Source organism: Papilio machaon, chromosome 19, assembly GCF_912999745.1.
Source record: "Papilio machaon chromosome 19, ilPapMach1.1, whole genome shotgun sequence".
Lineage (NCBI taxonomy): Eukaryota > Metazoa > Arthropoda > Insecta > Lepidoptera > Papilionidae > Papilio > Papilio machaon.
In genome coordinates this window covers 1,081,408-1,106,213 of record NC_060004.1, presented here as the reverse complement: position 1 = coordinate 1,106,213, position 24,806 = coordinate 1,081,408, and the positions used below count along the sequence as shown (strand labels likewise).

The 24,806-nt window shown below is 32.9% G+C and overlaps 3 protein-coding genes across 5 annotated transcripts; 1 reads left to right on the top strand and 2 right to left on the bottom strand.

Moving 5' to 3' along the window:
* Window positions 1-2,642: 2,642 nt before the first annotated feature.
* On the bottom strand, window positions 2,643-4,843 carry LOC106708277. Its single transcript, XM_014499756.2, has 7 exons — window positions 4,832-4,843; window positions 4,598-4,736; window positions 4,289-4,479; window positions 3,783-3,943; window positions 3,461-3,520; window positions 3,014-3,087; window positions 2,643-2,728 (listed from the first exon to the last, which is right to left on the bottom strand). The coding sequence occupies exons 1-7, from the start codon at window positions 4,841-4,843 to the stop codon at window positions 2,685-2,687; spliced, it is 681 nt and encodes a 226-aa protein (XP_014355242.2). The 3' UTR covers window positions 2,643-2,684.
* An 849-nt stretch (window positions 4,844-5,692) lies between these two features.
* On the bottom strand, window positions 5,693-6,374 carry LOC106708310 (peptidyl-prolyl cis-trans isomerase-like 1). Its single transcript, XM_014499794.2, has one exon. It carries the CDS (start codon window positions 6,219-6,221, stop codon window positions 5,706-5,708), a length of 516 nt encoding a protein of 171 aa, XP_014355280.1. The 5' UTR covers window positions 6,222-6,374; the 3' UTR covers window positions 5,693-5,705.
* A 1,436-nt stretch (window positions 6,375-7,810) lies between these two features.
* LOC106708292 (glucose-6-phosphate exchanger SLC37A2) lies at window positions 7,811-17,348 on the top strand. 3 transcript variants are annotated; one of them, XM_014499773.2, is made up of 14 exons: window positions 7,811-8,136; window positions 10,132-10,301; window positions 11,700-11,780; window positions 12,039-12,172; window positions 12,500-12,632; window positions 12,817-12,968; window positions 13,045-13,107; window positions 13,428-13,472; window positions 14,018-14,210; window positions 14,692-14,840; window positions 15,159-15,282; window positions 15,805-15,882; window positions 16,632-16,743; window positions 17,189-17,348. In XM_014499773.2, the coding sequence occupies exons 1-14, from the start codon at window positions 7,976-7,978 to the stop codon at window positions 17,262-17,264; spliced, it is 1,671 nt and encodes a 556-aa protein (XP_014355259.2). In that variant the 5' UTR covers window positions 7,811-7,975; the 3' UTR covers window positions 17,265-17,348. The 3 variants fall into 3 exon arrangements, with proteins under 3 accessions (XP_014355259.2, XP_014355258.2, XP_014355260.2); XM_014499772.2 differs by having other exon boundaries at window positions 13,395-13,472; XM_014499774.2 differs by lacking the exon at window positions 13,428-13,472.
* The last annotated feature ends 7,458 nt before the right edge of the window (window positions 17,349-24,806 follow it).

Genomic DNA, 24,806 nt, shown 5'->3' with positions numbered 1-24,806 from the left:
GATTCTTTTATGGTATAGTAGTTTTCAGATATCTTAGAAGCTCAATTGATTTCAGATGACCTTGAGCCGCCAAGATATTTGAAAAGAACTATACAAAATTCTTTAAACACTTAGGTGTCATATCTTTAATTCATCATTACGATATTTAAAAATATACTTTTTTTTTAATTTTTGTATTCGAATTAAGCGAACGATTGAATTAAAAAAAACTAGAACTAGATTTTATCTTTCCTTACGCTGGTACGTATAGGAAAGTCTTTTTATATATCATACTGTGTATATGCTCCTTTATATTGTTTCCAACATGGAGTGTCAATGTTTGGACACTCGTATAGTCTGATAAAATTATATGACCCGGTGACCATAAGTGGTATTAAATTATAGGTATAAGAGGGCGCTGGTATCGCATTTCTGTCAGATAAAACCTAATTGTCCATAGAAAATTATTTTTAAAAAACTTGAGAGGTGTGTTGGGACACCCGGATGGAACGAAGTTCCTTTCTATTAATTAGTGAAGGAACCAATGTTTATTCTATGAATAAAAAACTTAAGTCTTCACAAGAAGTACATTTTATTTCTATGAATTTTCGTTATATATTGTGACGTCGTTGCCATGGTGAAGTAGCGATCATTCGTCGTTAACATACTTACTATAGTAAAAAGTGTCGTGACAACTTTTCGTAAGAATTTTTTCCGTCTAGCCCCCTTTCACAACGCGCGATAAGGAACTTCGTTCCAACAAAAATAAACAGTACAAAAAGAACTGAAAATAATCTTGTTACAATTTTTTGAGTTTGATATGAGGGCGTTAGTGTGCTAATGTAATTAACTTTATTACCAACGGTTTTATATAAATCCTTGTCGGTCTATAAATTTCTTGTCTTGTGTATTTTCTATGTTTATTTATGTTTTACATATTTTTTTGTCAGAATGACCACTATAGTAATGTCACCGGGCCAATTTTGTCTAACTATAGTTTGTCGATTCGCGTTTATATGCGCTTATTGTTGCGTTTTTTGTGTAAACTACATATTTGTATGACGGTGACTGATTGAAATTTATATTTTGTAAGATAAAAAAAATAAAAATCTTTCGTTAAACAAAACAATCGGTTATTTTTAATATGGCAACATTAAATATAGGTTTTTGATTTATTTATTCTTTTTACTTAAAAAAAAATTGGAAAAATAGTTATCTTGTTGTTGATTTCGTTAATTTTCAATTAAATCAATTTCAGCAAACAATATAATATTGTATATAACCGTTTAATTCCACTGCCGTAATAATATTAATATATATTTTTATCACTTTTCTTTGAATTCAAAGAGAATGGATGAGAATATGAGAAGAGAGAAGAGAAGAATATGAGACAATATTTATTAATAAAGGCGTAACAATAAATAGTATGAACTTTCAGTCTCCGTCACACAATTGTGAACTTTACGCAACTAACGCATAAGGTAGATAATCTACTGTATTGCCATAAGATCGCCGTGTTATCAGTTTAAAAAATATCTTTGTAAATAATATTTTAATAAATAATTCCAATTCCAATATGTTAATTGATTTTGTTTTATTGCATACTAGCTGTCGCACGCGACTTTGTCAGTGAGGTATTTAAAAAAAACTTAACGAAACCCTATGTGTTCTTCCCGACTATATTATATATCCATGACAAATTTCATCCAGATCTGTTGAAGCGTTTAACATTGGTAGACGCCAGCAACAACATCAGTTGCACGAATTGTCCTCGCTCAGTGAAATACCACAACCACACAGAAGACAGGCGTCAAGTGGAAGTAATTCCAAGTACAGTCTGATGAGTGTGGTGATTTAGTCCTCTTTCCCTTCCCATCCTATTTTTATAAGGAAAGGATAGGAAGGAGAAGCGGATTTGATGGAGGAGGAGATACATAGGAAGGTTAAATATTCTCTTTTTGTGCGTCTCCTTCGTCGATTGAGGGTAGCCAACGCATCTGCAATTGCGAATGTCTATGGGCAGCGGTCGCTTCGCCATTTCCGCGAATTCATGTGGCCGCTTGTTCGTTTACCATTTTGTAATATATAAAAAAAAGCGTTTTGGAGATACCTACAAATTTCCATCCATCCATCTAAATATTCGCATTTATATTATTAGTAATTAGTATTATTTAATTGCTTATAAAAATATTTAGCACATAAGAGCATTGAAATATCAAGAAATCTTTGAAAAATCAGACAACAATTTTGACTACATAATAAAGTTCAATATTAAAAACAAAAAAGTAATGAAATTGAATGTGGATGGCTATCAAGGTAGAGGAAGACCTAAGAAATTATGGTTTAAACGAGGTTTAAACCATAGGCTAAGCGCTATCTGCGCCCGGCCACCTCAAGCCCGGTGAAACTGTAAATGCCTCTTCAAGGCAAACAGTGACGACTCAGTCACAAAAAAAAGAAAATTATGGATGGATTGTGTGAAAGATGATAAACGTAAGAAGGTGGTAAATTCAAATATGACAGCTGATAGAGATGTATGGAGGAGTACATACTGTGCCGACCCTCCATAGGGATAAGGGCAGGTTGATGATGATTAAAAACACATCTGTCTAGCAACTTATATAATTGCTACACTATCTCGATCATCCCACCATTTTGTTGATTAATTTCTTTAATATTGCTTTTTGATAAATATACAATGAAATTTAAGTTGTGGGATCTCCAGCTACGGTTGTACTTTGTCCATCTCCTGAAATTGAAGAAAATATTTAATACGCTTTATAAATATATTCAAAATTAAACCCACTTAAAAAAAACAACAGTTTGCGTGTAAACAATAACACAACTAAATGAATAAAGCACTTTCCTATTATTCGTCTAAATAGTTTTGCCCTCTGGTGAAATAGCGTTAAGTTTGAATACAAACATGTTAGCGGCTCGGAACAACGTACGAGGCGCTCCGCAGAACACAATGAGTTTGTGTCTAATAACCCGAATAGTAATTGAGGTTAAATGTTTTGTCTTCAATTCCGACCTGTTCCAGTGTTGCCAGCATCAGATGCCGCGGAAGCAGCTGTTGTGCTTTCAGTCGACATCGGCTTCCATATTCTAAAATTATAATGAATATCGTCAGATCAATATGTGCTGTTAGTACTCGACTAAAAGAAATTCGCGAATCAAATAATACTAGTACATAGCGAGTATCGAACAATGGACCTGGGAGATTACAAGTTCAATGCTTGACCACTGCGCCATCGAACAAATAAACATCACCAAATATTTATAACTAGCTTTTACCCGCGACTCCGTCCGCGCGGAATAAAAAATAGAAAACGGGGTAAAAATTATCCTATGTCCGTTTCCTGGTTCTAAGCTACCTGCCCACCAATTTTCAGTCAAATCGATTCAGCCGTTCTTGAGTTATAAATAGTGTAACAAACACGACTTTCTTTTATATATATAGATAATTAGAGAAACTTACATGACCTTCTTAGATGTTGGTATGTACCTCGCCGCTATAGCTCTAGCTTCCAATATCTCTCTGTAACTCATAGCAAGGTTGTTAGTTGTAGTATTAAATATTACTTAAAATGTCTTTCAAGTTATATATTACAACTATGAAAAGTACTGTAGTAACATATAATTCAAGAACAGTAGGAATCTATTTAGAAAAATCACAAGAAATAAAAGCTCATTTGTGGCAGTATCTGATGTGATGAGCGGCGATAAAATGGAATTTATCATAACCGCCATCAGATGGCGCTATAAGTATGAACATTGTTAAAGAGACAATAAAAAAATACTTGAGCAATTTGACGCTGATCTGTGCGGAGGGCAAGCGCGCCTCCGTAGGATTGGAGACGACGATGATGGATTCATCCGTGATCTCCCCGGGGCCCCAAGACTCCTCCTCACCGTTGAACTCGTTTGACCCCACGTCGTAGTAAAAATCATTCGGATGATCCTAGCAACACTTGTGTTAGAACACTTTATATATACTTGTACTCCAAAAAAATATCGAGTTTTAAAGAAGTGGAATTACGATAACAATCTTTTTTTAAAACATGAAGAACATAATTCCATTTATTATAGACATAGATTCGATTAAGACTAAAAAAGATATGATTATTACAGTAGTTTTCAGATATCTTGGCTTAAATTAACTGTAACTTCGGACGAGTCATTGCACAGTTTTAGGATAGAAATGCGCGGCGTGCCGATGACTTTGGGCGCTCAATATATTTGAAAAGAAATATCTATAAAAATAATACTGAGAAGTTAATTATCGCCTGTGAGTTTAACAACTTACCAGCGCCAGACTTGGGAAAGCGAGAAATGTATCTGCGAACTTCATGAACCGTCTGCGCGGCATGGACCTGCGAAGATAGCCCAGCAGAGGCCGCGCAACGTCGCGCTGCAACAGCGATAGCAGCCGCAGAACGTTCTCCAAGTCCCAGCCCGCTGAGTCCCTGTAGCCCGCAGGGGCGTGGACGATAGACGCTGGGAGATGGTTAAAATGTAACAATACTTGCTTCAAAAAACTAACTATATATATCTTACTAATATAATGCGAAAGTTTAGATGGATGGATGTTTGTTAGAATCTAGGTAATGTTTACCCTTGACCTTGATCGGTGGCAATTCCTTTAGCTCATCGAAGAGCTTATTCTTGTGATAGTGCACCAAACGGTCCAGCCAGCCGCCGCGCTCAATGTTCACGCCCAAAGATGTCGACACGTACAGTAATACCAAACTGTACTGTCACAAAGAAAACTTCTTACTTGTACAATATAAATTAATCAAGCTATTAAATTATTGTCTGTAATATATAATAAGAAATTGTACAAACTTACAACAACCAACATTTCGGAGTTTGGAACTCAAAACATAGTTTAATTTTTTATTGCCATAAAAGGTTATTAAAAATCTTAATTACGTATGTGCTAAAATGTAATTAATTGTTTAAAGAGGTGTGAAATGGTTATTTTTCATAGTAATACAAAATATATATTAGTCTAACCTGGTTTTTAAAAAAAAAATATTCGGATGAATAATTCGCTTTCTCCAAATCATCAGAACGACGAAAAAAAAATCAAAAAAGCAACCGGTGCTGCCATCTATCAAGTTTTATAAGTACTTTTTTGTGTTTCACTGCAGATCTAACGACCGCAGAGTATTTGTTTACTATCCTTTTCCCCATCTATCTCTCAGTTTCCGAATCAACTAGAAATTTTGCAATTATCTGTCGCGGTTGGCAGTTTTTAGCAATTTAAACCTATATCTTATCATTAAACATTCTATTAGAATTGGAGGATATGGATGTGACGTGGCAGGGGATAGAAATAAAAGAAGGATTTTTCTTTTTGTTCTATTCCCTGTGCAAAAACGTTAGGCGTCCATAGTTTAGTATCTGTATTTTACATTTGTCACAATCTTACTTTAAAAGATGTTTTTCTTTTTAATAAATAAGACCATTTAATTTATCCTATCAATTTATTTAAATTTTAAGTACACATTGTTTTTTCACACAAACCTAAGACTCTATTATACATTTATTTATTTATATTTATAAAGTTCTATGTCTATCTATGATGCAGATTCATTGAAGCCATTGTGGATTATTGCTAGGATACTTACTTTACACTCAGTTATATTATCATGTAAAAGTTTTAAAATATGCTGGGAAACGAAATTAATACTCTATGATATGATGTATAAAATTTATTTTTATTTTGGTATATAAGCTCTTTCTATTTTAACATCATCAACAGGACAGTCATTTTTGTCACACTCCACTAAGCCTATACGTTTAACAACAGGCATACCGCCTTGCACTCTTCCGAATATTGTGTGCTTACCATCTAACCATTGTGTTGGAGCTAATGTTATGAAGAATTGAGACCCATTGGTACAAGGTCCAGCATTTGCCATAGATAAAATTCCTGCACCAGTATGTTTCAGATCATTCGTAATCTCATCATCGAACGTCGGACCATAGATCGATTGGCCACCTTTCCCCGTTCCCGTAGGATCTCCACCTTGTATCATAAAATCTCTTATAACTCTATGAAATTTCGTGTTATTGTAATAACCTCTTCGTACTAGTTCCATGAAGTTTCTGCACGTATTTGGTGAATGTTTCCAGTACATTTCGACTATTATTGTGCCCATTGTAGTCTCTAGGACCGCCACCGGTGGCTGCCAGGATTTATCGGGAATTCCGACATTAGAGTAACCCAACATTGCGTCTTGTAAAATCTGTGTCTTGTGGGGTAATTGCTGAAGTGTCTGTTATAACCTTGTATCAAATTTACTCATTAAAATATTCTTAGTACTAACTTATAAACACCTTTATTACAGCATCAAAACATAACCTATCACGTCACGCACTTTTGACATTTGTCATTGTCAAAGTATTTTGTAGGGTGTGAGTGTGACATAAAATCGATTTTGTTGATGTTGGGTCTTTTTTCGATTTGTACATTAAAAGCGAATTAAAATATTTTCCAGAATAAATGAACGAATAGAAATTTTAAAATGTACCAACAAAACAAATAAAGCGAATGATTGTCACTTTAGGTTTGAACAATTCCTTTGTGGTATATACGGGCGCAAATTTCATTCTATAACTTTTAAAGGAAAATATTCGTTATTGAAAAGCTCAAAGAATACTTACTTCAGATATGCTTGGGAATTGGGAAAGCCTTTATTGAATCTGCATAATTCATAAATTGGCGTCCAGGCATAATGTGGTGCAGGTGTTGAACTACGGTCTCTGCTTTTTGGCTTTGGCGTAACATAGAAGTTAGTCGCAATACTGATTCAACATACCAAGCGGCAGAGTCCACGTAACTGTCTGGCGCTCTTTCAATTGAGGCTAAAATGTTCTCATCATAATTTAATTCACAAAATGAGTATCTTACTTCAATTAAAACAAAACTGAAATACCTAAAAATATTCATTGTATAAATATAAAAAGCAGGGTAGTGTTTCCATCTTACCTCTAATGTGTACAGCAGGCACATTTAACTCGTCATGGAAATCTTTTTTATATCTGTGAGCCAGACAGCCCTTCAGTAGAAAATTAATACCGATCATGGAAACAGTGGTGCACAAATGTTATGATGTTCCTCTGTTTCATTAGGAAAATCATCACACATCTTCTTCTGTACCCGTAGGCTCTTAAATTTTCTAGATTTTAGTTCGAGGCATCGCATCGCCGTTGTTACTAGTGCAACAAACTGTTTGTTAGTTAATTCTTTGTTAGTAATACAAAAAAGCGAAACGAATAATAGGTATTTTGACCTTAAAAGTTCTAGATCTACTGTAATTCTAAAAATGTTAGCATCTCCCGAATTTTATTCGTTTTATTTATTTTATACACTTGCACTTACAACTATGAACATATTTTTTAAACAAGGAATAAATATGAAACATTTTACACCTTAAGCAAAATTAATTATGCGTGAAATTAAAATGTAATTAAAATTGCGACTTCCAAATAAACAGACATTTAGGAATAAAATATCCATAATCCTTTAAAAACAATGCCCATCTCCATTTTATGATGAACTTTATGAACAACGCTCTTTATGTTTTAAGTGGTTTATGTATTTCATATCCTATTTTTGCACTTCAATAAAATTCAACTATTCGTTCGTAACTGGACATCTCTAGTTAAATGTCAAATTGATTTTCTCTTCCTACAATATTAAAAAATTGACACTTGAATGACACTGACGTTAACTTAACTATATATCTGACTTGTGTTTAGAGGACGTGTCGATTAATGTGTAAAATAAAATTTAAATAATCTTAATAAATTATTCAAATTTCGACTTTTATGAGACATTATATAGTAGTGAAGTCGTGTAATTTAAATTGATTATTCTACAATCTTTGATATTATAACGAAACTTTTCATTCGATGCACCTTGATCGTAAACAAAGACGTTTTTTGTAATAATAACAATGAATGTGTTGGTTGTAACGTGTAAATGTGTATGAGGGGTGGAGTTTTGAACTTGTTAAGGATCTTAATGCGAGGGAAGTGCTTCAAGATGACCGGGGTGAGCAGAGATGCGCCGATCGGTATTCAATGTTTACAAAAACTTAGCGGTTGGCTATGTCCGCGGATGCAAATCAACAGGTTAAGATGGTGAGAAAATTATCTATTTACAATTTAAATATGCATTAGCCTTGTTCCTAATCGTAGCAATGTGTTATATGAGATTGAAATTACATGCCTATGCGTTTAGAGATCACACTGACGTAGTCTAAATGTTTGTAGACTAGACTAATCATCATCAGCACTATACGTCCCCATTGAGGGGCTCGGAGCCTAACCTAAGTAAGGGGTGACTAGGCCATAGTCAACCTTGCTAGCCAATGCGGGTTGACTTCACACATATCGTTGAATTTCTTCTCAGATATGTGCAGCATCACGATGTTTTCCTTCATCGTAAAAACGTCGGATAAATGTACATATGTAACTTGTAAATTGAAAAACACATTGGTACATGGCGGGTTAAACCAAGGACCTGCAGATTTCAAGTCAAGTGCTTAACCTCTGAGCCACCGACACTCTAGACTAGACTCACTTATGTTTTATTTGATAAATATAATTATTAAAACTTGTATGACATTAATATTTTGTTTAAACACGACATAATGCTGTTAGATGACTCATAACATATGCCATGTTTTGTTAACACAGCTTTATTACATGTTACAAAATACTTATCTTGTGTTCTCGTTTTTATTGCCTATAAATAATTATTATTTAATTTAATCTGCAACTTTGTATATTTTGCAACTGTATAAATTAAACTTGTATGAATTTTTAGATGGTATTTATTAAATGGCTAGCCGTTATCTGCGACTCCATCCGCGAGGAATTAAAAAATATCATAAAAAATAGACTATGTGTTCTTCCGGACCATGTTCTACATTTGTGTAAAATTTCATCAAGATCCATTGAGCCGTTCAGTAGATACTTTCAAACAAATATCCATCCATCCATTTTGTGCTTAATATTTGAGAAAAATTTTTGTAACCGTGATGTCGTATTTAAAATTAAATAATTGTAAAAAAATCAAACTAAAACCGACATCTATATATATAAAAAAAGTCGTTTTAGTAACACTATTTATAACTCAAGATCGGTCGAACTGATTTAGCTGAAAATTGATGGGGAGGTAGCTTAGAACTAGGAGACGGACATAGGAACTTTTTTATCTTGTGTGCATTTTTTATTCCGCGCGGACGGAGTCGCGGATAAAAACTAGTATTTAATAACAAAATTTTTTTTCGATAAAAGTGTGTTCAATTGATAAAAATAACAGTGAAAATTAATTTAATTAAATTGATTGATAAGATGCGTGTTGGCGGCAAGTCGTTATTTCCAGTATAGTAGATAATAATCAGCGTATGACGTCACATACGTATGTTTTAACATATCGTAATGTACTATGTTTATATTAGCTGATGAAAAATGTAACTCCGTTTAAATACAATGGTAAAGCTTTTAAAAAAGGTTTAAAAAATGCCTATTAATATTTAATTGAGGTAGACACATACAAAAACAGGAATCTTATAAAAAATCTTCTATCACACTATGTTCCTCTCTTTCTTGTAACGAATTTTGCTTGAATGTCGCGTCCTTGAAATGTTAAATTTAAGGTATGAAATTTTACCGTTTAAATATAAATTTTTCTAGACAAATCATGCAAAACATGCATGATAGGGTCCATAAATTTGAACGTTGGCATATTGTACTGACCTTTATCACGATCGACCTGAAACGAGTTGTGTTTATTCAAACCTATAACCTAAATCGTGATAATAACATACCAATTACATATATAATATAAACCGATGATTATGTAATTATAAATTAATGTATAATTAGAAAGATTTTACTATTTTTTTGCGCGATTCTTGCATAATCAGCTACTGGCTCGTTTGCCACTTACTGCTATATAAAAAAAAAACAATTCTGAAGGAGGCAATGGCATATGTCATCTCTCACGGTTGTCGAAGTCAATCCTTCACGCTCACTCACAGCGACAAATTACGCGTTATTAACGCGGAGATGGCGCGAAAGCGTGGCGAGACGCTGTCGGGTTTAATGACCTTAACACTGCTTCTATAGGTACCAAGCCGCAGTCCTATTGCTGACATACTTCACCTATATGACATACCATCTGACGCGCAAGCCTATATCGGTGGTAAAGAGCGTGCTGCATCAGAACTGCAGCGGACTGGTACCCCCGCCAGGCACTGACACGACAGACGACCAATGGTGTAATTGGCCGCCATTCAGTAAGTAGAAGTACTTGATCTTTTATCCCGTTCTTTCAATTATTATAGAAAAAGATATGAAAAGACATTAACGTAGAAGGTTTTATTTTGATCAGTAACTCGTGAGTATACACCTAAGTCTGTTTTTACACGGTAGATTGGTTCCAGAAGAAGCCGTGTAAAAAAAAAACCGTGTAAAAAAAGACATTGATCTTATACAAAAATGGGTGATTTGTTCCTAATCTCTAAAACCTATTAAAATTAGTGAAAAACAAGAATTTTTAAGAACAAGAATTCATGTTTATTTTATTAAATCAAATATAAATACAAAATATTTTTTGGCTTACCTTTTATCTTAATGCGTTAAAATTAAATTTAATGGAAAATCAAATTTGCCTGCAAAAAATTTCTTTACCAAACACGTCTTATTGCATTGACAGTTCACAAAATATTAACACGTTTCAATTGCTCTGACCAGTAAATTTTATTGTATGCACATAAAGGGAATTCCCCTAAATTAGTGCTATTCACATTTGCTTTGACCAGTAAAAATTGTTTGTACGCGCTAAAGGGGAATTCACTTAAATCTTTAAGCTAGTGTTCGCAAACTATCGATACTATCGATGGTTTCAGACTTTTTTCTTTCATAAATATTTTTTTGTGATATGAACATACTTCGCAAAAATTAAATTTGACAAAAAAAATTTAAGTACATAAAATTTCAAATCGTGCTAAATGGAATAAAATCGTGTAAAAAAATTAAAAATATTCAATTTTCAAACCGTGTTATATCAAAACCGTGTACAAAAAGACCGTGTAAAAACAGACTTAGGTGTAATAGGCAATCGTAAACATGGCCTTGGATAGTTCTTTTCGTTTGTTCAACATCTTCCGTTTAAATAAGGCCGTCCGACCTACTACTGATTACAAACCTGTGCAGGTCACCGGTTGCACATGAGCATCGAATCTCTGTGATCCCTACAGCAGTAGTGAATAGACCATAACAATCGCTTTCATTAGAAGATGACTCTACAAGATCTGTGAAACATGTGGAACGAAACATATTTTAAAAGTTGTTGCTTTGTCTTCTATGAATCTTTTTTAAAGCAATTAAGCGGCTATGTTGCCGAACTTTTTGTAGAGTAGCGGAAAAAGGGGCCAAGGTTTCCGGTACTTTATTCACTAAATTAAACGTAAAGCAGGAATTGACGGTAAACAACCTTATTGTTTTTATACAATTTATCTAAATGCCTATCATTTTGATGAAGTCCTATTTATTCTTTTGTTTGTTATCAAAACATGTAAAGTGTTTAATTGCTACACTTACTGCTTAATGTTTCTAATACCAATATTTAGTACTATGCGGCTCCCTTAGTGACGAATCTGAGTGTCTCAGTAAGACTATTATTATTTTTACAGACACCAATGACGCGAACACTCTACTCGGTGCATTAGACTCTGCTTTCCTATTTTCATATGCGGGGGCCATGTTTATTTCTGGTTTGTATACCTTTTTTATAATTTTATTAATTCATTTACCTACTTTAGATTGGTTCGTAATCAAAAACAACATCGAAGTAAAAGATGTTGCAAAAGATTAGAAATTTTATTAATATTTACTGCCAATAATATAATAAACTCCGTTCTAATGTTTTATATACAGGTATATTTTCCAACAAAATATTGATTGATACTAACACCATCTACAATAGTATACAATTAAGTAAACTATTTTGTTGAGTTTTAACAAAATCGCAGGCATGGTGGCGGAACGAGTGGACTTGCGATACTTCCTGTCTCTGGGCATGCTGGTTTCCGCCATCTTCTGCTACCTCTTCGGCCTCGGGAAGACCCTCAGCATTCACTCCATTTCATTCTATTTGTTGGTGCAGGTAATTTTCGAAAATCAAGGAAATCTGAAAGTTTTGTCATACAAAACTTTCTGAGTCATGAAACGTGTTTAATCACTACTCGTCCACTTTGTCCCTCACGTTACACTTATATTTTTTACGAGGTGTGCATTTTAATCCGTTTTGGACATTCTCTACTAAGATTTTTTATAAAATGTATACTTTACTATACCAGTTTGACCAAACGAGGTCACACGACCTCCGAATTATCCGGAAAAATATGAGCATCTATCACTAATTAAAAAATATGTTTATTTTTAAAGTAGGATTTTTAACCAGCATTCGATTGTGTGTAACACATGGTTTTAGGCAGGAGCTGGCATAGCACAAACAACAGGGTGGCCGGGAACCGTGGCCACTGTCGGCAAATGGTTCGGCAATAGTAAGAAAGGCTTAATATTCGGAATTTGGAACTCCCACACATCATTGGGTAACATATTAGGTAAGTGTCCCGCAAGGCTCGCTTCTGGGACCACTTTTATGTTATGTTTAAAAACTTCAAATACAGTATTGTTTTTTCATAGCTTTTTACTCAAAGTTCAGATTGTTCAGAATTTTTATTTTCAGATGTTTCTCGATAAATCGGGATTTAACTGTGGACAATTTAGCAAAGTTGAAGTTTACAGGTACAGTAATGGCGGCGGAATTCGTGGAAGCCGATTGGGCGTTGTCATTTATCTACCCTGCATTGGGCATGGGATTTGTGGGCATGCTGGTCTGGTTATTCTTACCATCGGAACCCAGACACGTTGGTTTGGTGATATCACCGCGGCCTGAGGTAACTACTTGAAGCAAGGCCTAAAAGGTGATGGGTATAGGGTGTTATATATTATTTATACGGTTTTTTTTTACAGTCCAGACAATCACGAAGGTCTGAAGATGAAGAGGAGCCATCTCAAGTTATTGTCGGAGATCAGGTAAGAATACACGATATAGAGGTTTTGGATTTTTTGTTTAAATAACAACATAAACTAACGATTGTAGTAAAAGTATCAATTTTATTCAGTTCTTCTTGAAATAATAATGGAAATGTATTTTTATATTTTTTACTTTGCAATTCTGATAAAACTTACTTTTTACGTATATTGAAAAATTGTCGAATCTATTGTTTTCTAAGTGTTTAAATTAATTAACCTAATAATGGTATGGAGGCAATAACACTGATAACACAATGCCGCACGGTAACCGCAACGTATACGCACCGAAACCGCACAATAACCGCACGTCACCTCCGCAGGCGGCGAGCTTACGTCCCAATCGCCATTCAGCAAATGCACCACCGGTAAGCCTACGATTTGCTAATCATAAGTAATTTTATAATTAATTATTAAAACTTGCATAAATTATGGCAGTGTAAGTTTATAGCAACACTGAGTCAATATGGCAACGAAATTAACCAATCAGAAAGCGCCACGCATGTGTCAATGCATGTTTCTTTCCGCTTTGTTTTGGCAACACTAATTAAGTTCGAAAAACTAAATCTAATGGACGAATGCATGCATATTGTTAATGTTTGTCAATAATTTAATATTTCATCTTTTACGTGGTTTGGAAAAAAAAGTAATTTACATATTGTTTGAAAATTATTTCTAGTTATTCAATTATTAATGATTTATGGTATAGTCTATGTTAGATTTATGACATATAGTGCGACAAACTTATCTGACCCGGTTCGAAAGAAACTGTTGTCGCGACTTGTGTTAAAAAATATTATATATAAAACATATTGAGACAAGAAAGCTACAGGATAAAAATCTTGTTGACTGTCAACCGGTTCTGATATCTTTGTCGTACTAAAGTTCAATATCCTAACATTATTGACTGTAGCCTCAGACTGACGAAGCAGATGAGAGCACTGCTCTACTGAGGAGACCTTCTCGGGAGGGTGATGAGAGTGCGGTGTCCCTCTCCCGTGCACTCGCCATTCCAGGAGTCCTCGAGTTCTCTCTCTCACTCTTCTTCGCGAAGCTCGTCAGTTACACTTTCCTTTATTGGCTGCCTCTCTACATCAATACTTCGAGTAAGAGTACAAATATGTTTTTAAATTACTGTGTTTTCTTTATATCTATATAATAATAATAATAAAATAGGAGTGTCTTTATGTAATGTTGAGAAAAAAAAAATATTTCGTACACATGATGTATTTGTGTTGTTGATAATGAAAATTCAATTTCATTAAATTTTTGTCTGCCTGTCGGTAAAGCCGCGTTTGTTCCGGGTAATCTCTGGAACGTCTGAACCGATTTTGACATGTAGGCAGGCATTTTATAGGTTACTTTTTTTAACTTCCCTAACGAAGTTGCAGGCGACCGCTAGTAATTAATATTTTATAATGGTTTAATTTATATTAATCTATGTGAATTACTCCTTACAAGAACTAGTTTTCATATTTATATCGACAACGGCTTTTAATCTGACTCGCTATGGAAAAGGATGGTTTAACTGTGCTCGCCTCGACTCTAGCTGTCGTTGAAATCGTGATTGTTTCTCTCATCTTGTAGCATCGTTAACACCGAAGCAGTCGGGCGAGCTGTCGACGGCATTCGATGTGGGTGGTGTGGTGGGCGCGGTGTTGGCCGGACTGCTGGCGGACTGCGTCGGCTGCCCCGCTCTCGTCTGTGCTGCATTCTACACCTTCTGTGCACCAGTTGTCAGTATACACGATTGCTCGGCCTATAGATTAATTTTGAGCAAAACGTATCCAATTTTCAATAAATCCCAAACACTGCCAGTGGTAAAAAGGAACAACTTTTTAGCAAACGAAAAAAACTGATGTTTGCCGCTTTAAAGGTCAAATAGGTACTTATTTTCACGGCCACTTATCGGGCATTAAAACGCTTTTTTATCGCGCATTGTTGCATTTTTGACAAGGGTGATTTTAAGTTGCCGCCAATAACGAGTTTTAACCCTTCAGGTGTTTGTACTTTTCACATATTTTATTCCAAAATAATATTGTTTTGTGGGTCAGTTGCTGGCGTACCAGCGATGGGGCGCGGTGTCTTACGGTCTGAACGTGGCTCTGCTGGTGCTGGGCGGTGTCCTCGTCAACGGACCCTACGCGCTCATCACCACCGCCGTCAGCGCAGATCTAGGTCAGACATATTCTACCCGCCCGTATCCTACCCTCTTGTCATAGTGTAACTTCGAATAGGCCATTTCCTTTCTTAAATCTAAAAACACATTGATACATGACGGGATTCGAACCCAGGACCTGTAGATTACAAGCTTTACTCCTGAAATTAGAATTTTTATATGAAAAGATGGCAAACAAGTAAATCCATCGTTGTCCATAGACAGACATAGAAAAGGGGACGCACAGAAAGAGGATGCCCTTCCTATGCCAGCCTATCTCTTCAGCCAAATCCCCTTGCCCTTCCCATCCTTTCCTAATAAGAAAAGGGGTAGGAAGGGAAAGAGGATTAAAATTATTCCTCCATCACCACACTCATCAGACTGTACTTGGAATTACTTCCACTTGACGCCTGTCTTCTGTGTGGTCGTGGTACTGCTCTGGTCTACCCGGCACATTCGGGCACCTAACAAATATTGTTGTTGCGGGATCATACCACTGTTATTTTATTAGGTTATGTTTTACAATAACAGTTTTGTTGCAGGTACTCACAGCAGCCTGGCGGGAGATTCTAAGGCGTTGGCCACAGTGACCGCCATCATTGACGGCACAGGCAGCATCGGTAAGATATAAAAACCATTAAAAAACTTTCATTTCTCACAATAATTCACACACTAATATTATACTAATTTTCATGATAAATTCTATTAAAGGTTAAACAATAATTATAGTTAAATATAGGTTATATAGTGATGATATAAGAAGAAAAAAAATAACATTGAAAATAAATTTTGTACTGAGTAAACTTAATCCAAAATTAAATAATTAATTACGTAACGCTAGGTCACTGTATTGGTGAAATGGCGCGGCGTTATTTTGTGAAGAAGCGATGTCAAAATTAACTTTATAAGCATCAGTAATATTATATCCACACTTCATTTATTTATAGGGAAATTTAGAAAAAAATGTGAATTTTATTATAACGTCACGAAAATTGAATGCACACCTTTAATATTGTTAGTATCTCACAAATCATCCTGTATATTTATTAGAAAAATACATTTACTTCGGAGACAATGAATGCGACTGTTACGGTTTCTTTTTTTTTTCCCGTAGTCCCCTGAGATGGGTATAAGTCAGAGACTTTTTTACAGCTTTCTAATTTTTAGCCGACTTCAAAAAGAAGGAGGTTATCAATTCGACTGAATGTTTTTTTTTTTATGTGTGACTGCGAATCTCCGCCCCTGGTAGTCCGATTTTGATAAAAAATATTTTAATTACACTGATTATTCTTTGCTCTTGGCGACTGTTACGTTACTCGAAGTCAATGAGTGGTCCCTAAGGGTTTCCTTAGTTAGTGTAAATGTCCAGGCGCGGCGATCGGGCCGATGCTAGCTGGTGTGGTGTCCTCCAGCGGCTCCTGGTCACATGTCTTCTATATGCTCATCTCCTGCGACCTGCTCGCACTCTGTCTACTACTCAGGTATAACTCATTTCAAATATCTTGGTGGCTAATAGTTGTAGATTCAGTCGTTAACAGCTTAACCTTTAGGTTGACAATAGAACTGACATACATATAAAATTTTGTCAAAAAGGAAACAAATAAAAATTGAGATCGTCGGATATTACGAATTTTAGGCGAGACTCTGTCAATTGAAAAATAACTCACTCCTCCATCAAATCCACCTCCCCTTCCCATACTTTCCTTATAAGATAAGAGTGGGAAGGGAAAAAGGACTAAAATGAGTCCTCCATCAGCACACTCATCAGACTGTACGTGGAATTACTTCCACTTGACGTCTGTCTTCTGTGAGATCGTGATATTTCACTGAGCGAGCTGATACATTCGGGTAACAGATGTTTTTGGCGTCTAATGTGCCAGGACTGTGCCAAAAAATACGCAAATTCTTACCATATTCATATTCCAGGATAGTGAAATCTGAAGTGGTTAAACTACGACAGGAGAGAAGATTGGCGTCTCCCAGAATTATAAGGATAGAATAATAAATCCAGTATTACCTTAGTAAATTGTACACCAGTATTTGGAAATTTTTCAAATTAAATGCCCTTTGGTGCTAATAAACATCTTATTTTCTTTCCAATAAATGTGTTCCTATATTTTTTATTCAATATAAAAGCTGTCAATATGTAATTTATATAATCTTTATATATATAAAAGAAAGTCGTGTTAGTTACACTATTTATAACTCAAGATAGGTCGAACTGATTTACCTGAAAATTGATGGGGAGGTAGCTTAGAACTAGGAGACGGACATAGGAACTTTTTTATCTTGTGTGCATTTTTTTTTATTCCGCGCAGACGATGTCGCGGGTAAAAGGTAATGATTAATAAAATGTTTATTTTACTCTACCAGAATAAAGATTTTAAAATCTTTATAAATAAAATTAACTCGTCTTACCATTGTTGCAAAGTAAAGAGATTCAAATATGATATTAGTTTTAGAACGGACATTACATTCTTAAAATGTTTTAAGAATAATTGCACATCATCGTCAATATGGCTTTCAGAAGTGTCAAAATAGACAAAGCTTTACCAGTAGTAGTTTTTTTGAGCGTGCAATTTGTTTCTTAATGTCTCGTCTATTGATAGGTATTTGTTCAAATGTCTTTTTTTACCAGTTAATTTGATTCTTATTAATAAAGTTATTTATTATAAATTTAACGCGAACCATTATTTTAAGATTTTTTTGTTATTGGCAATACTTCAATTAAATATGACTTCTTTTTGATTTAAAAAATGTCTTATTATTTGTATTTCACGATTAAATTATAGTAGAAATTTTTATTAGAAACCATTCCACGTCTGCATTTCTTTAAAAATATTTCCGATTTTATTTTAGTTTATTTAAAGACAATTTTCTTGTACAGTCAGCTTCATAAATATAGTGGCAGTCAAGATATCCAAATATATAGGAACACCTAAGGTGATCAATTATATAAGTACAACCAAAGTCATCAAATTAATTGAAGCATCCACTCTGCTCAAAAACATCGGAGCGTTCACATCGTCATATTTATGAGTACATTCAAAGTTCCCATAATTATAGTAACAGACAGAGCGTCAATAGTAACGAAGCATCGAAAGTATGCAAAAATATCGTAACATTAGACAAAATTGAACTCTATCTCTATTTACTTAAGATACACTTTGAAATATACTACATCTGTTAAATTTATTTGACGCTTTGTATTAACATAATAGGTTGTCCAATAAGTTCGTTCCGATTTTCAATAGGTATCTTAGAATAGACCCGAATATATTACAATTATTGAAAACATATGACATGTTTACATAACACATACATACTAAAAGAGGATAACTTCAGCCATATTTTGACAAATGGTAGGACACGATTCGTTCTTTTATATCAGTTTTATAAAAACTGATTGACTTAATTTTTGTCGAAATAAATAAGACGTTTTGCTATAAAATCGAACAAATATAATTTAAAAGACGTATGCCAAAACTTAAGGGCCTTTAAAATTTCCCTTAAAAATGGGCGCGAACTTATCGGACAACCCAACATTTTTCTTCTTATTATTATAATAACGCTTAAAATTTATAAATTTACGATACATGACAGATACCTAATCTATATATATATAAAAGAAAGTCGTGTTAGTTACACTGTTTATAACTCAAGTTCGGTCGAATTGATTTAGCTGAAAATTGATGGGGAGGTGGTAGCTTAGAACTAGGAGACGGACATAGGAACTCTTTATCTTGTGAGCATTTTTTTTATTCCGCGCGGACGAAGTCGCGGGTAAAAGCTAGTAAGTAATATCAAATTTTACTCTGTCACAGTATGTGCTAGTTTCAGTGTTTTACTATTTTGGCCGCAGTACGTAAGTTTAATGGTTCGAATCCCAGGCTTACAAGGTTTTTATTTTTCAATATTATCGATCACATATAGAGCTTGATTTTTTTAATGAAAAGGAAAAATCTGGTAATGTATTTAGAATATGTTTTTTTCTTAACAAAAACAATTTTAAATTTTTATTTTTGGGGTATTAAATATTTAAATAAAATTAATAACGGTTAGATTCGGCCATCTCGGGATAAAGCGAGTAGGCGTAGAGTGTTTTCACTTGTCATTACGGTCATTGAAATTGAATTCTACTCGTATATTCATATCCTTGAAATACACTTTGAAAGTATACAACTTCTGTTAAATTAATTGATAATTTGTATCAAAATATTTTTCTCTTACTGTTAGGTATCTTCAGGCCGGTTGCAGTAGAATTTTCCAAGCATAGATTTTTAGATTTTTAGTCCGCGCGGATTAAATGACGAAACTTACAATAACAAACGTGAACAATAAAAAAACATGCTAATGACGTCTCGGTTAAAAAAAAGGACAAGGAATATTGTGGTTCCTTAATTTTTAAAGATGTCGAATAGTAACCAATAATTGTTGCGATTTTATGTAACGCTTTAAATACAAAATTAAAAACCTTAAAAAATGTAAAAATAAGTTTGGGATTCGAATCGCCAAAACTGCGTATTACAGCGAGCAGTTAAGCCGTAAGGCCAAACTGGCATATATGGTGACAAATTAAAATTTGATATTGCTTATCTATCTCGTACCTATCTGTCATGCGGGACGTAAACTTGTAGTAAATAGCAAAAAAATGTTTTGATATAAAATGTCAAATGAATTTAACAGAAGTAGTATATTTCAAAGTGTATCTTAAGTAAATAGAGATAGAGTTCAATTTTGTCAAATGTTACGATATTTTTGCATACTTTCGATGCTTCGTTACTATTGACGCTCTGTCTGTTACTATAATTATGGGCACTTTGAATGTACTCATATATATGACGATGTGAACGCTTCGATCTTTTTGAGCAGAGTGGATGCTTCAATTAATTTGATGACTTTGGTTGTACTTATATAATTGATCACTTTAGGTGTTCCTATATATTTGGATATCTTGACTGCCACTATATTTATGAAGCTGACTGTACAGCTAATAAATAGAAAATGAGTTAAATTATTACATTAAAGAAAAAATATTGAATAACAATTTAACATCTTTATATACTTTGTATAATATAACTATGTAATTGTAGTTTTAATTTATTATTATCATTTTTGAAACCTTTTAAAACTGCCATTAATATAAAAATACTTATGTTATAATTATGCACAATACAATAATAATATAATTTATATTGTGCCGTCTCTATATCATTTATATGTCTACGCGCAAACGACGCAATAAAACTAGTAGCCTCATAAATATTATAATTAAATAAACATATGTGTTTTTTTTTATTTAAAACAAGATTTAAATCAATTGTTACTATGTATAATTTAATTCCAAAATTATATAAAAAATCGGAATAAAAAATTCCAAATCAAAAAATCGATTTTATTTTTAAAACGTAAATTCCGATACAGATAATGAAATGGTAGTGACAACGTATTTAATTCGGTCTAACCGCATGTACTTAGTTATGATCTATGTATTATATTTGTACAAAATGACTTGTATAGATTGAAATAAAATTAATATTAAATTATTATGTTTTTTTATTTATTAAAAAAGATACAAAAATAATCTTTAAATGTGACTGCAGGTAGTATGTTGTATATGTATTTATTAAAGGGAATGAAAGTAAATACAATGGAGTTCGAGGTTTCATTTATTATCTGTTAATTTCTGAGTCCAAAATCTCCATTTAAAATATACTAGCAGTAAAAAAGCGTAATAAGCAGCCTATGTGTTCTTCCAGACTTATGTTCTATATATGTGCCAAATTTCATCTAGATCCGTTGACCCGTTCCGGAGTTACCTTCATACAAACATCCATCTAAACATTCGCATCTATATATATATAAAAGAAAGTCGTGTTAGTTACACTATTTATAACTCAAGATCGAACTGATTTAGCTGAAAATTGATGGGGAGGTAGCTTAGAACTAGGAGACGGACATAGGAACTTTTTTATTTTGTGTGCATTTTTTTTATTCCGCGCGGACAAAGTCGCGGGTAAAAGCTAGTCTATAATATTAGTAAGATTATCATACAGAGATTTTGATCTCAGAAACACACGATATAACATATTAATAAAGGTATTGAAAAACAACGTGTAATTGAACTTTTAATCTTCGCTAAAAGGATAATTAGATAAATTAAAACAACAGTTAGAACATAAAACTTTATTAGCTTACATTAACAATGGTAAGGCATCAGAAAGGCTGGACGCTATTTGTACTATATTTTACACAATAAAATGCTCTTTTTAACATACCCAAAATTACATTAAAACATATTATAAATGAGGGGTAAATGATTCAAAGAAAAGCGACTAATATAGTTTGTAATGGCAACACTAACACATTGATGTAAGAAGGCTAAAGGACACCGATATCCAATGCCTTAATAAATAAATAAAAAAGGTATTATAAGATTCAAACTTTATGGTTGCTTGTAATTTATACATCGACACAAAGGCACGTCAAATGTCATCCATTACGATATTTGGCGTTGGTTTCTAAGACCTAAATCTCTATAGTCATCCCTGTCATTATCATTGACAAAGCTGAGATAACAATATGTTTTAAACGGACTTTTAGGGCTCAGAAACCCTCAATTATTTTGTAAAAATTGTATGATTAAAGTGCTATTAATAGCTAATATTTTATCGATAATTGAGAAAGTGTTTTTACAATAATTGTATTGAATTTACGAGGTTTAACTATGGTTGTCTATGGTTTAGAGTTTGGATTTTAATCCGAGAGCATGTCTCGTGATATCTAAAATTTGCATGCGCTAATTTCATGCTGCCATAAAGCTTCATCAAATAAATTTACATTAAATTGATAGGATTTTCTAAAATGTAAAAATAATGTTGGGTATATTAAAAAAAGCTAACATTAAGAAAGTAGTGTACGTGATATTCGCAAGTGGACCCGGCGCTGGCAAAAAGCATTCCCAAAACATAATATAACTTAAGCAAACATACAAATTAAATATATAACATATACATAGTACATATAACATTTAAAGATATATGTCAAATTATTTAATCTATTTATTGTCAATGTTGCCATATTATGACTGTTAGAGTACTGATTATCAAATTCATTGATACATATATATAAAATTTCCATGTCACAATGTTAGTTACCGCACTCCTCCGAAACGGCTTTACTGATTTTTACCAAATTTTATATACGTATTCAGTAGGTCTGAGAATCGGTTATTATCTATTTTTCATACCCCTATTAAGTATATACTAATTCCGCGCGGACGGAGTCGCGGACGACAGCTTGTAAAGCTATATAATTATGTGATATGTTAATAATTATTGTTCCAGTATATGTTTATATTGTGACTTGATTTTTGGGCTCTTAAAATAATAAATATGGGTCCTGCCCAAATTGGTGTCATTTTCTCCCAAATATCAAACCATAATCACAAATTTTGATTATTAAACCTACAATAACAGTATAGACGGATTTTTTTTTCCTTTATTACCTTATCGGAGTACAAATGAATGAATCTTGTGATGTTTCCAAATCAGATTAATAGGCCTTTAATTACTGCTTCAAATTTAAAGTATTATAATTCATTTATGGTTAGAAAGAAATAAATAATCTGTATTTAAAAAAGTTATTAGATAATAACTCTTAACAAATATCCAAACGCCTGAAGACAGTGAACGAGATGGATGCATAAAGAAGGTTATAGGTGCGACAGAGAAAGAGCATTTCTGTATTAACTTCAGACGTTTATATGAGTGTATGTACAATTGTCTAAATATATTTAATTTTAACTTAATAATGGTTAATTCTTGTGCCATTTTTCATAAATTTGAGGTCAAACAAAGAAGAAGATTAAACGAAGTCTAAATGTTTTCCAGGTTTTATTTTACGTTGGCAATATTGTTTTTTTTTTTACTGAGATTTATTCAATTTTTTCTCTCTTTTGTTCTAAAAAATCAATATTAAGTCGAACAAAAATTTATAAATAAAATTAATTACATATTTTAAACTTTTTTTTAAATCATCAAACGTTGTTACTAATGTTGCCGCTGTCAGACCGTGAAAAAGATAAAATGCAACTAGCAACACTGGGTCCGTGATATTTCAATGTCACTTCGCGTAAATTGTAAAGCATTATTTGGTCGGATTTGTTACACTTAATTACAGTCGCTTATAAAAAAAAAAACCTAAAAAAAATTGCAAAAAATTTCGTAAGTTTTAATGTGAAAGTATTAAGTATTATTTAAAATCTACACAAAACTTACTTTACAAGAGAAAAATTGTGCAACAAAAATATTCGTGTTATTTTTTATAAAAAATTTCAGCTGTCTCGCATTTTTTTTTAATTTCTATATATAAATGCATACAATTTGTACAAAATATGGCAAGATTTTTTTTGACATGACAAAAAAAATTTAAGACCATCAATGTTTTAGAAAATATAATTTCTTTTTCGAATTATAGTGATCAAAAATTTTTACTCCTTAAAAATTTTTTACAACGAACAAAAAATAACTTTCTCCTACACTTATTTCTAAAAAAAAAAATATAATACGAGACAGCATAAACTGTGTCAGGTGGTTAAGTACCAATTATTAAAAGTACTGTTCAATTCCAAGCAAAATTACACATTTACTAAACAAACTATATCTAGAATTCCTTAACAATTCACAGCTGAGAAGAAATACTAATCAACTTTAAATGAAAGAAAAAAAAATCACAAAAAATGTCGAATATATTTTTCATTTGCTATAAAATTTAATGGCTTTTTATGTATGGGACTATATTATCTCAATAAATTCTTCAGATACTGCCTTGTATGGATATATACATCCAAAATTATAACCAAGAAATTAGTATTTCTTAACAACAAATATCAACAGACAGACAACATATTATAAAGGTACTAAAAATAAATATATACATATAAGAAATGAGTATCACTTTGCTTATAAACATTAGAGCCTGCGTATTTAAAAAAATATATCAATTTCAAATGTATATTTTTTCTTATGGTCCTTCGAGCATGATACATAAAATTTTTAGCACCGATTTTTTTTATGGAATTAAAATTTTTCGTATTTTATAATTAAATGGTTCGTCCTTTTTTACGAATAAAAACGGAATCGTTATTAATTTTTAATGTTGGAGTGTTAAAGACTAATTTATTAAAAATATATGAATTATTATTAGTTATTCGTTTATTATCAACTAAAAATAAAATTTAATTACTACAAAAAAACACTGACCACCAAGAAAATCTTATTACGTGCATAAAAAAATTATGTGCAGAACTCTTAACTATGGCAACATTAATAAAACCTATACTTTTAAAACTAATGGACAGGACGTAAATTTAAAAAAACATCAACATGTCAACTTCAAGATTCAATAACTAAGTTATAATGAAATAATTCGACCCGTATTTAAAGTCCGTTACAAATAAAAAAATTACGATTTTGTTGAATCCTTTCATAAACAGTAAGGACTTGAATAATATTCAATAAGGCAATTCGTACAAAAGACAAAG

Coding starts and splice junctions, on each gene's coding strand:
- LOC106708292 (XM_014499772.2), top strand. CDS start 7,976: ATGTGTATGAGGGGTGGAGTTTTGAACTTGTTAAGGATCTTAATGCGA. Junction 12,969..13,044: donor TGATATCACCGCGGCCTGAG/GTAACTACTTGA, acceptor TTTTTTTTACAG/TCCAGACAATCACGAAGGTC. Junction 15,883..16,631: donor TGACGGCACAGGCAGCATCG/GTAAGATATAAA, acceptor GTAAATGTCCAG/GCGCGGCGATCGGGCCGATG.
- LOC106708277 (XM_014499756.2), bottom strand. Junction 3,521..3,782: donor ATCAGCGTCAAATTGCTCAA/GTATTTTTTTAT, acceptor TATGAGTTACAG/AGAGATATTGGAAGCTAGAG. Junction 2,729..3,013: donor TGCTGGCAACACTGGAACAG/GTCGGAATTGAA, acceptor CTTCAATTTCAG/GAGATGGACAAAGTACAACC.
- LOC106708310 (XM_014499794.2), bottom strand. CDS start 6,221: ATGTTGGGTTACTCTAATGTCGGAATTCCCGATAAATCCTGGCAGCCA.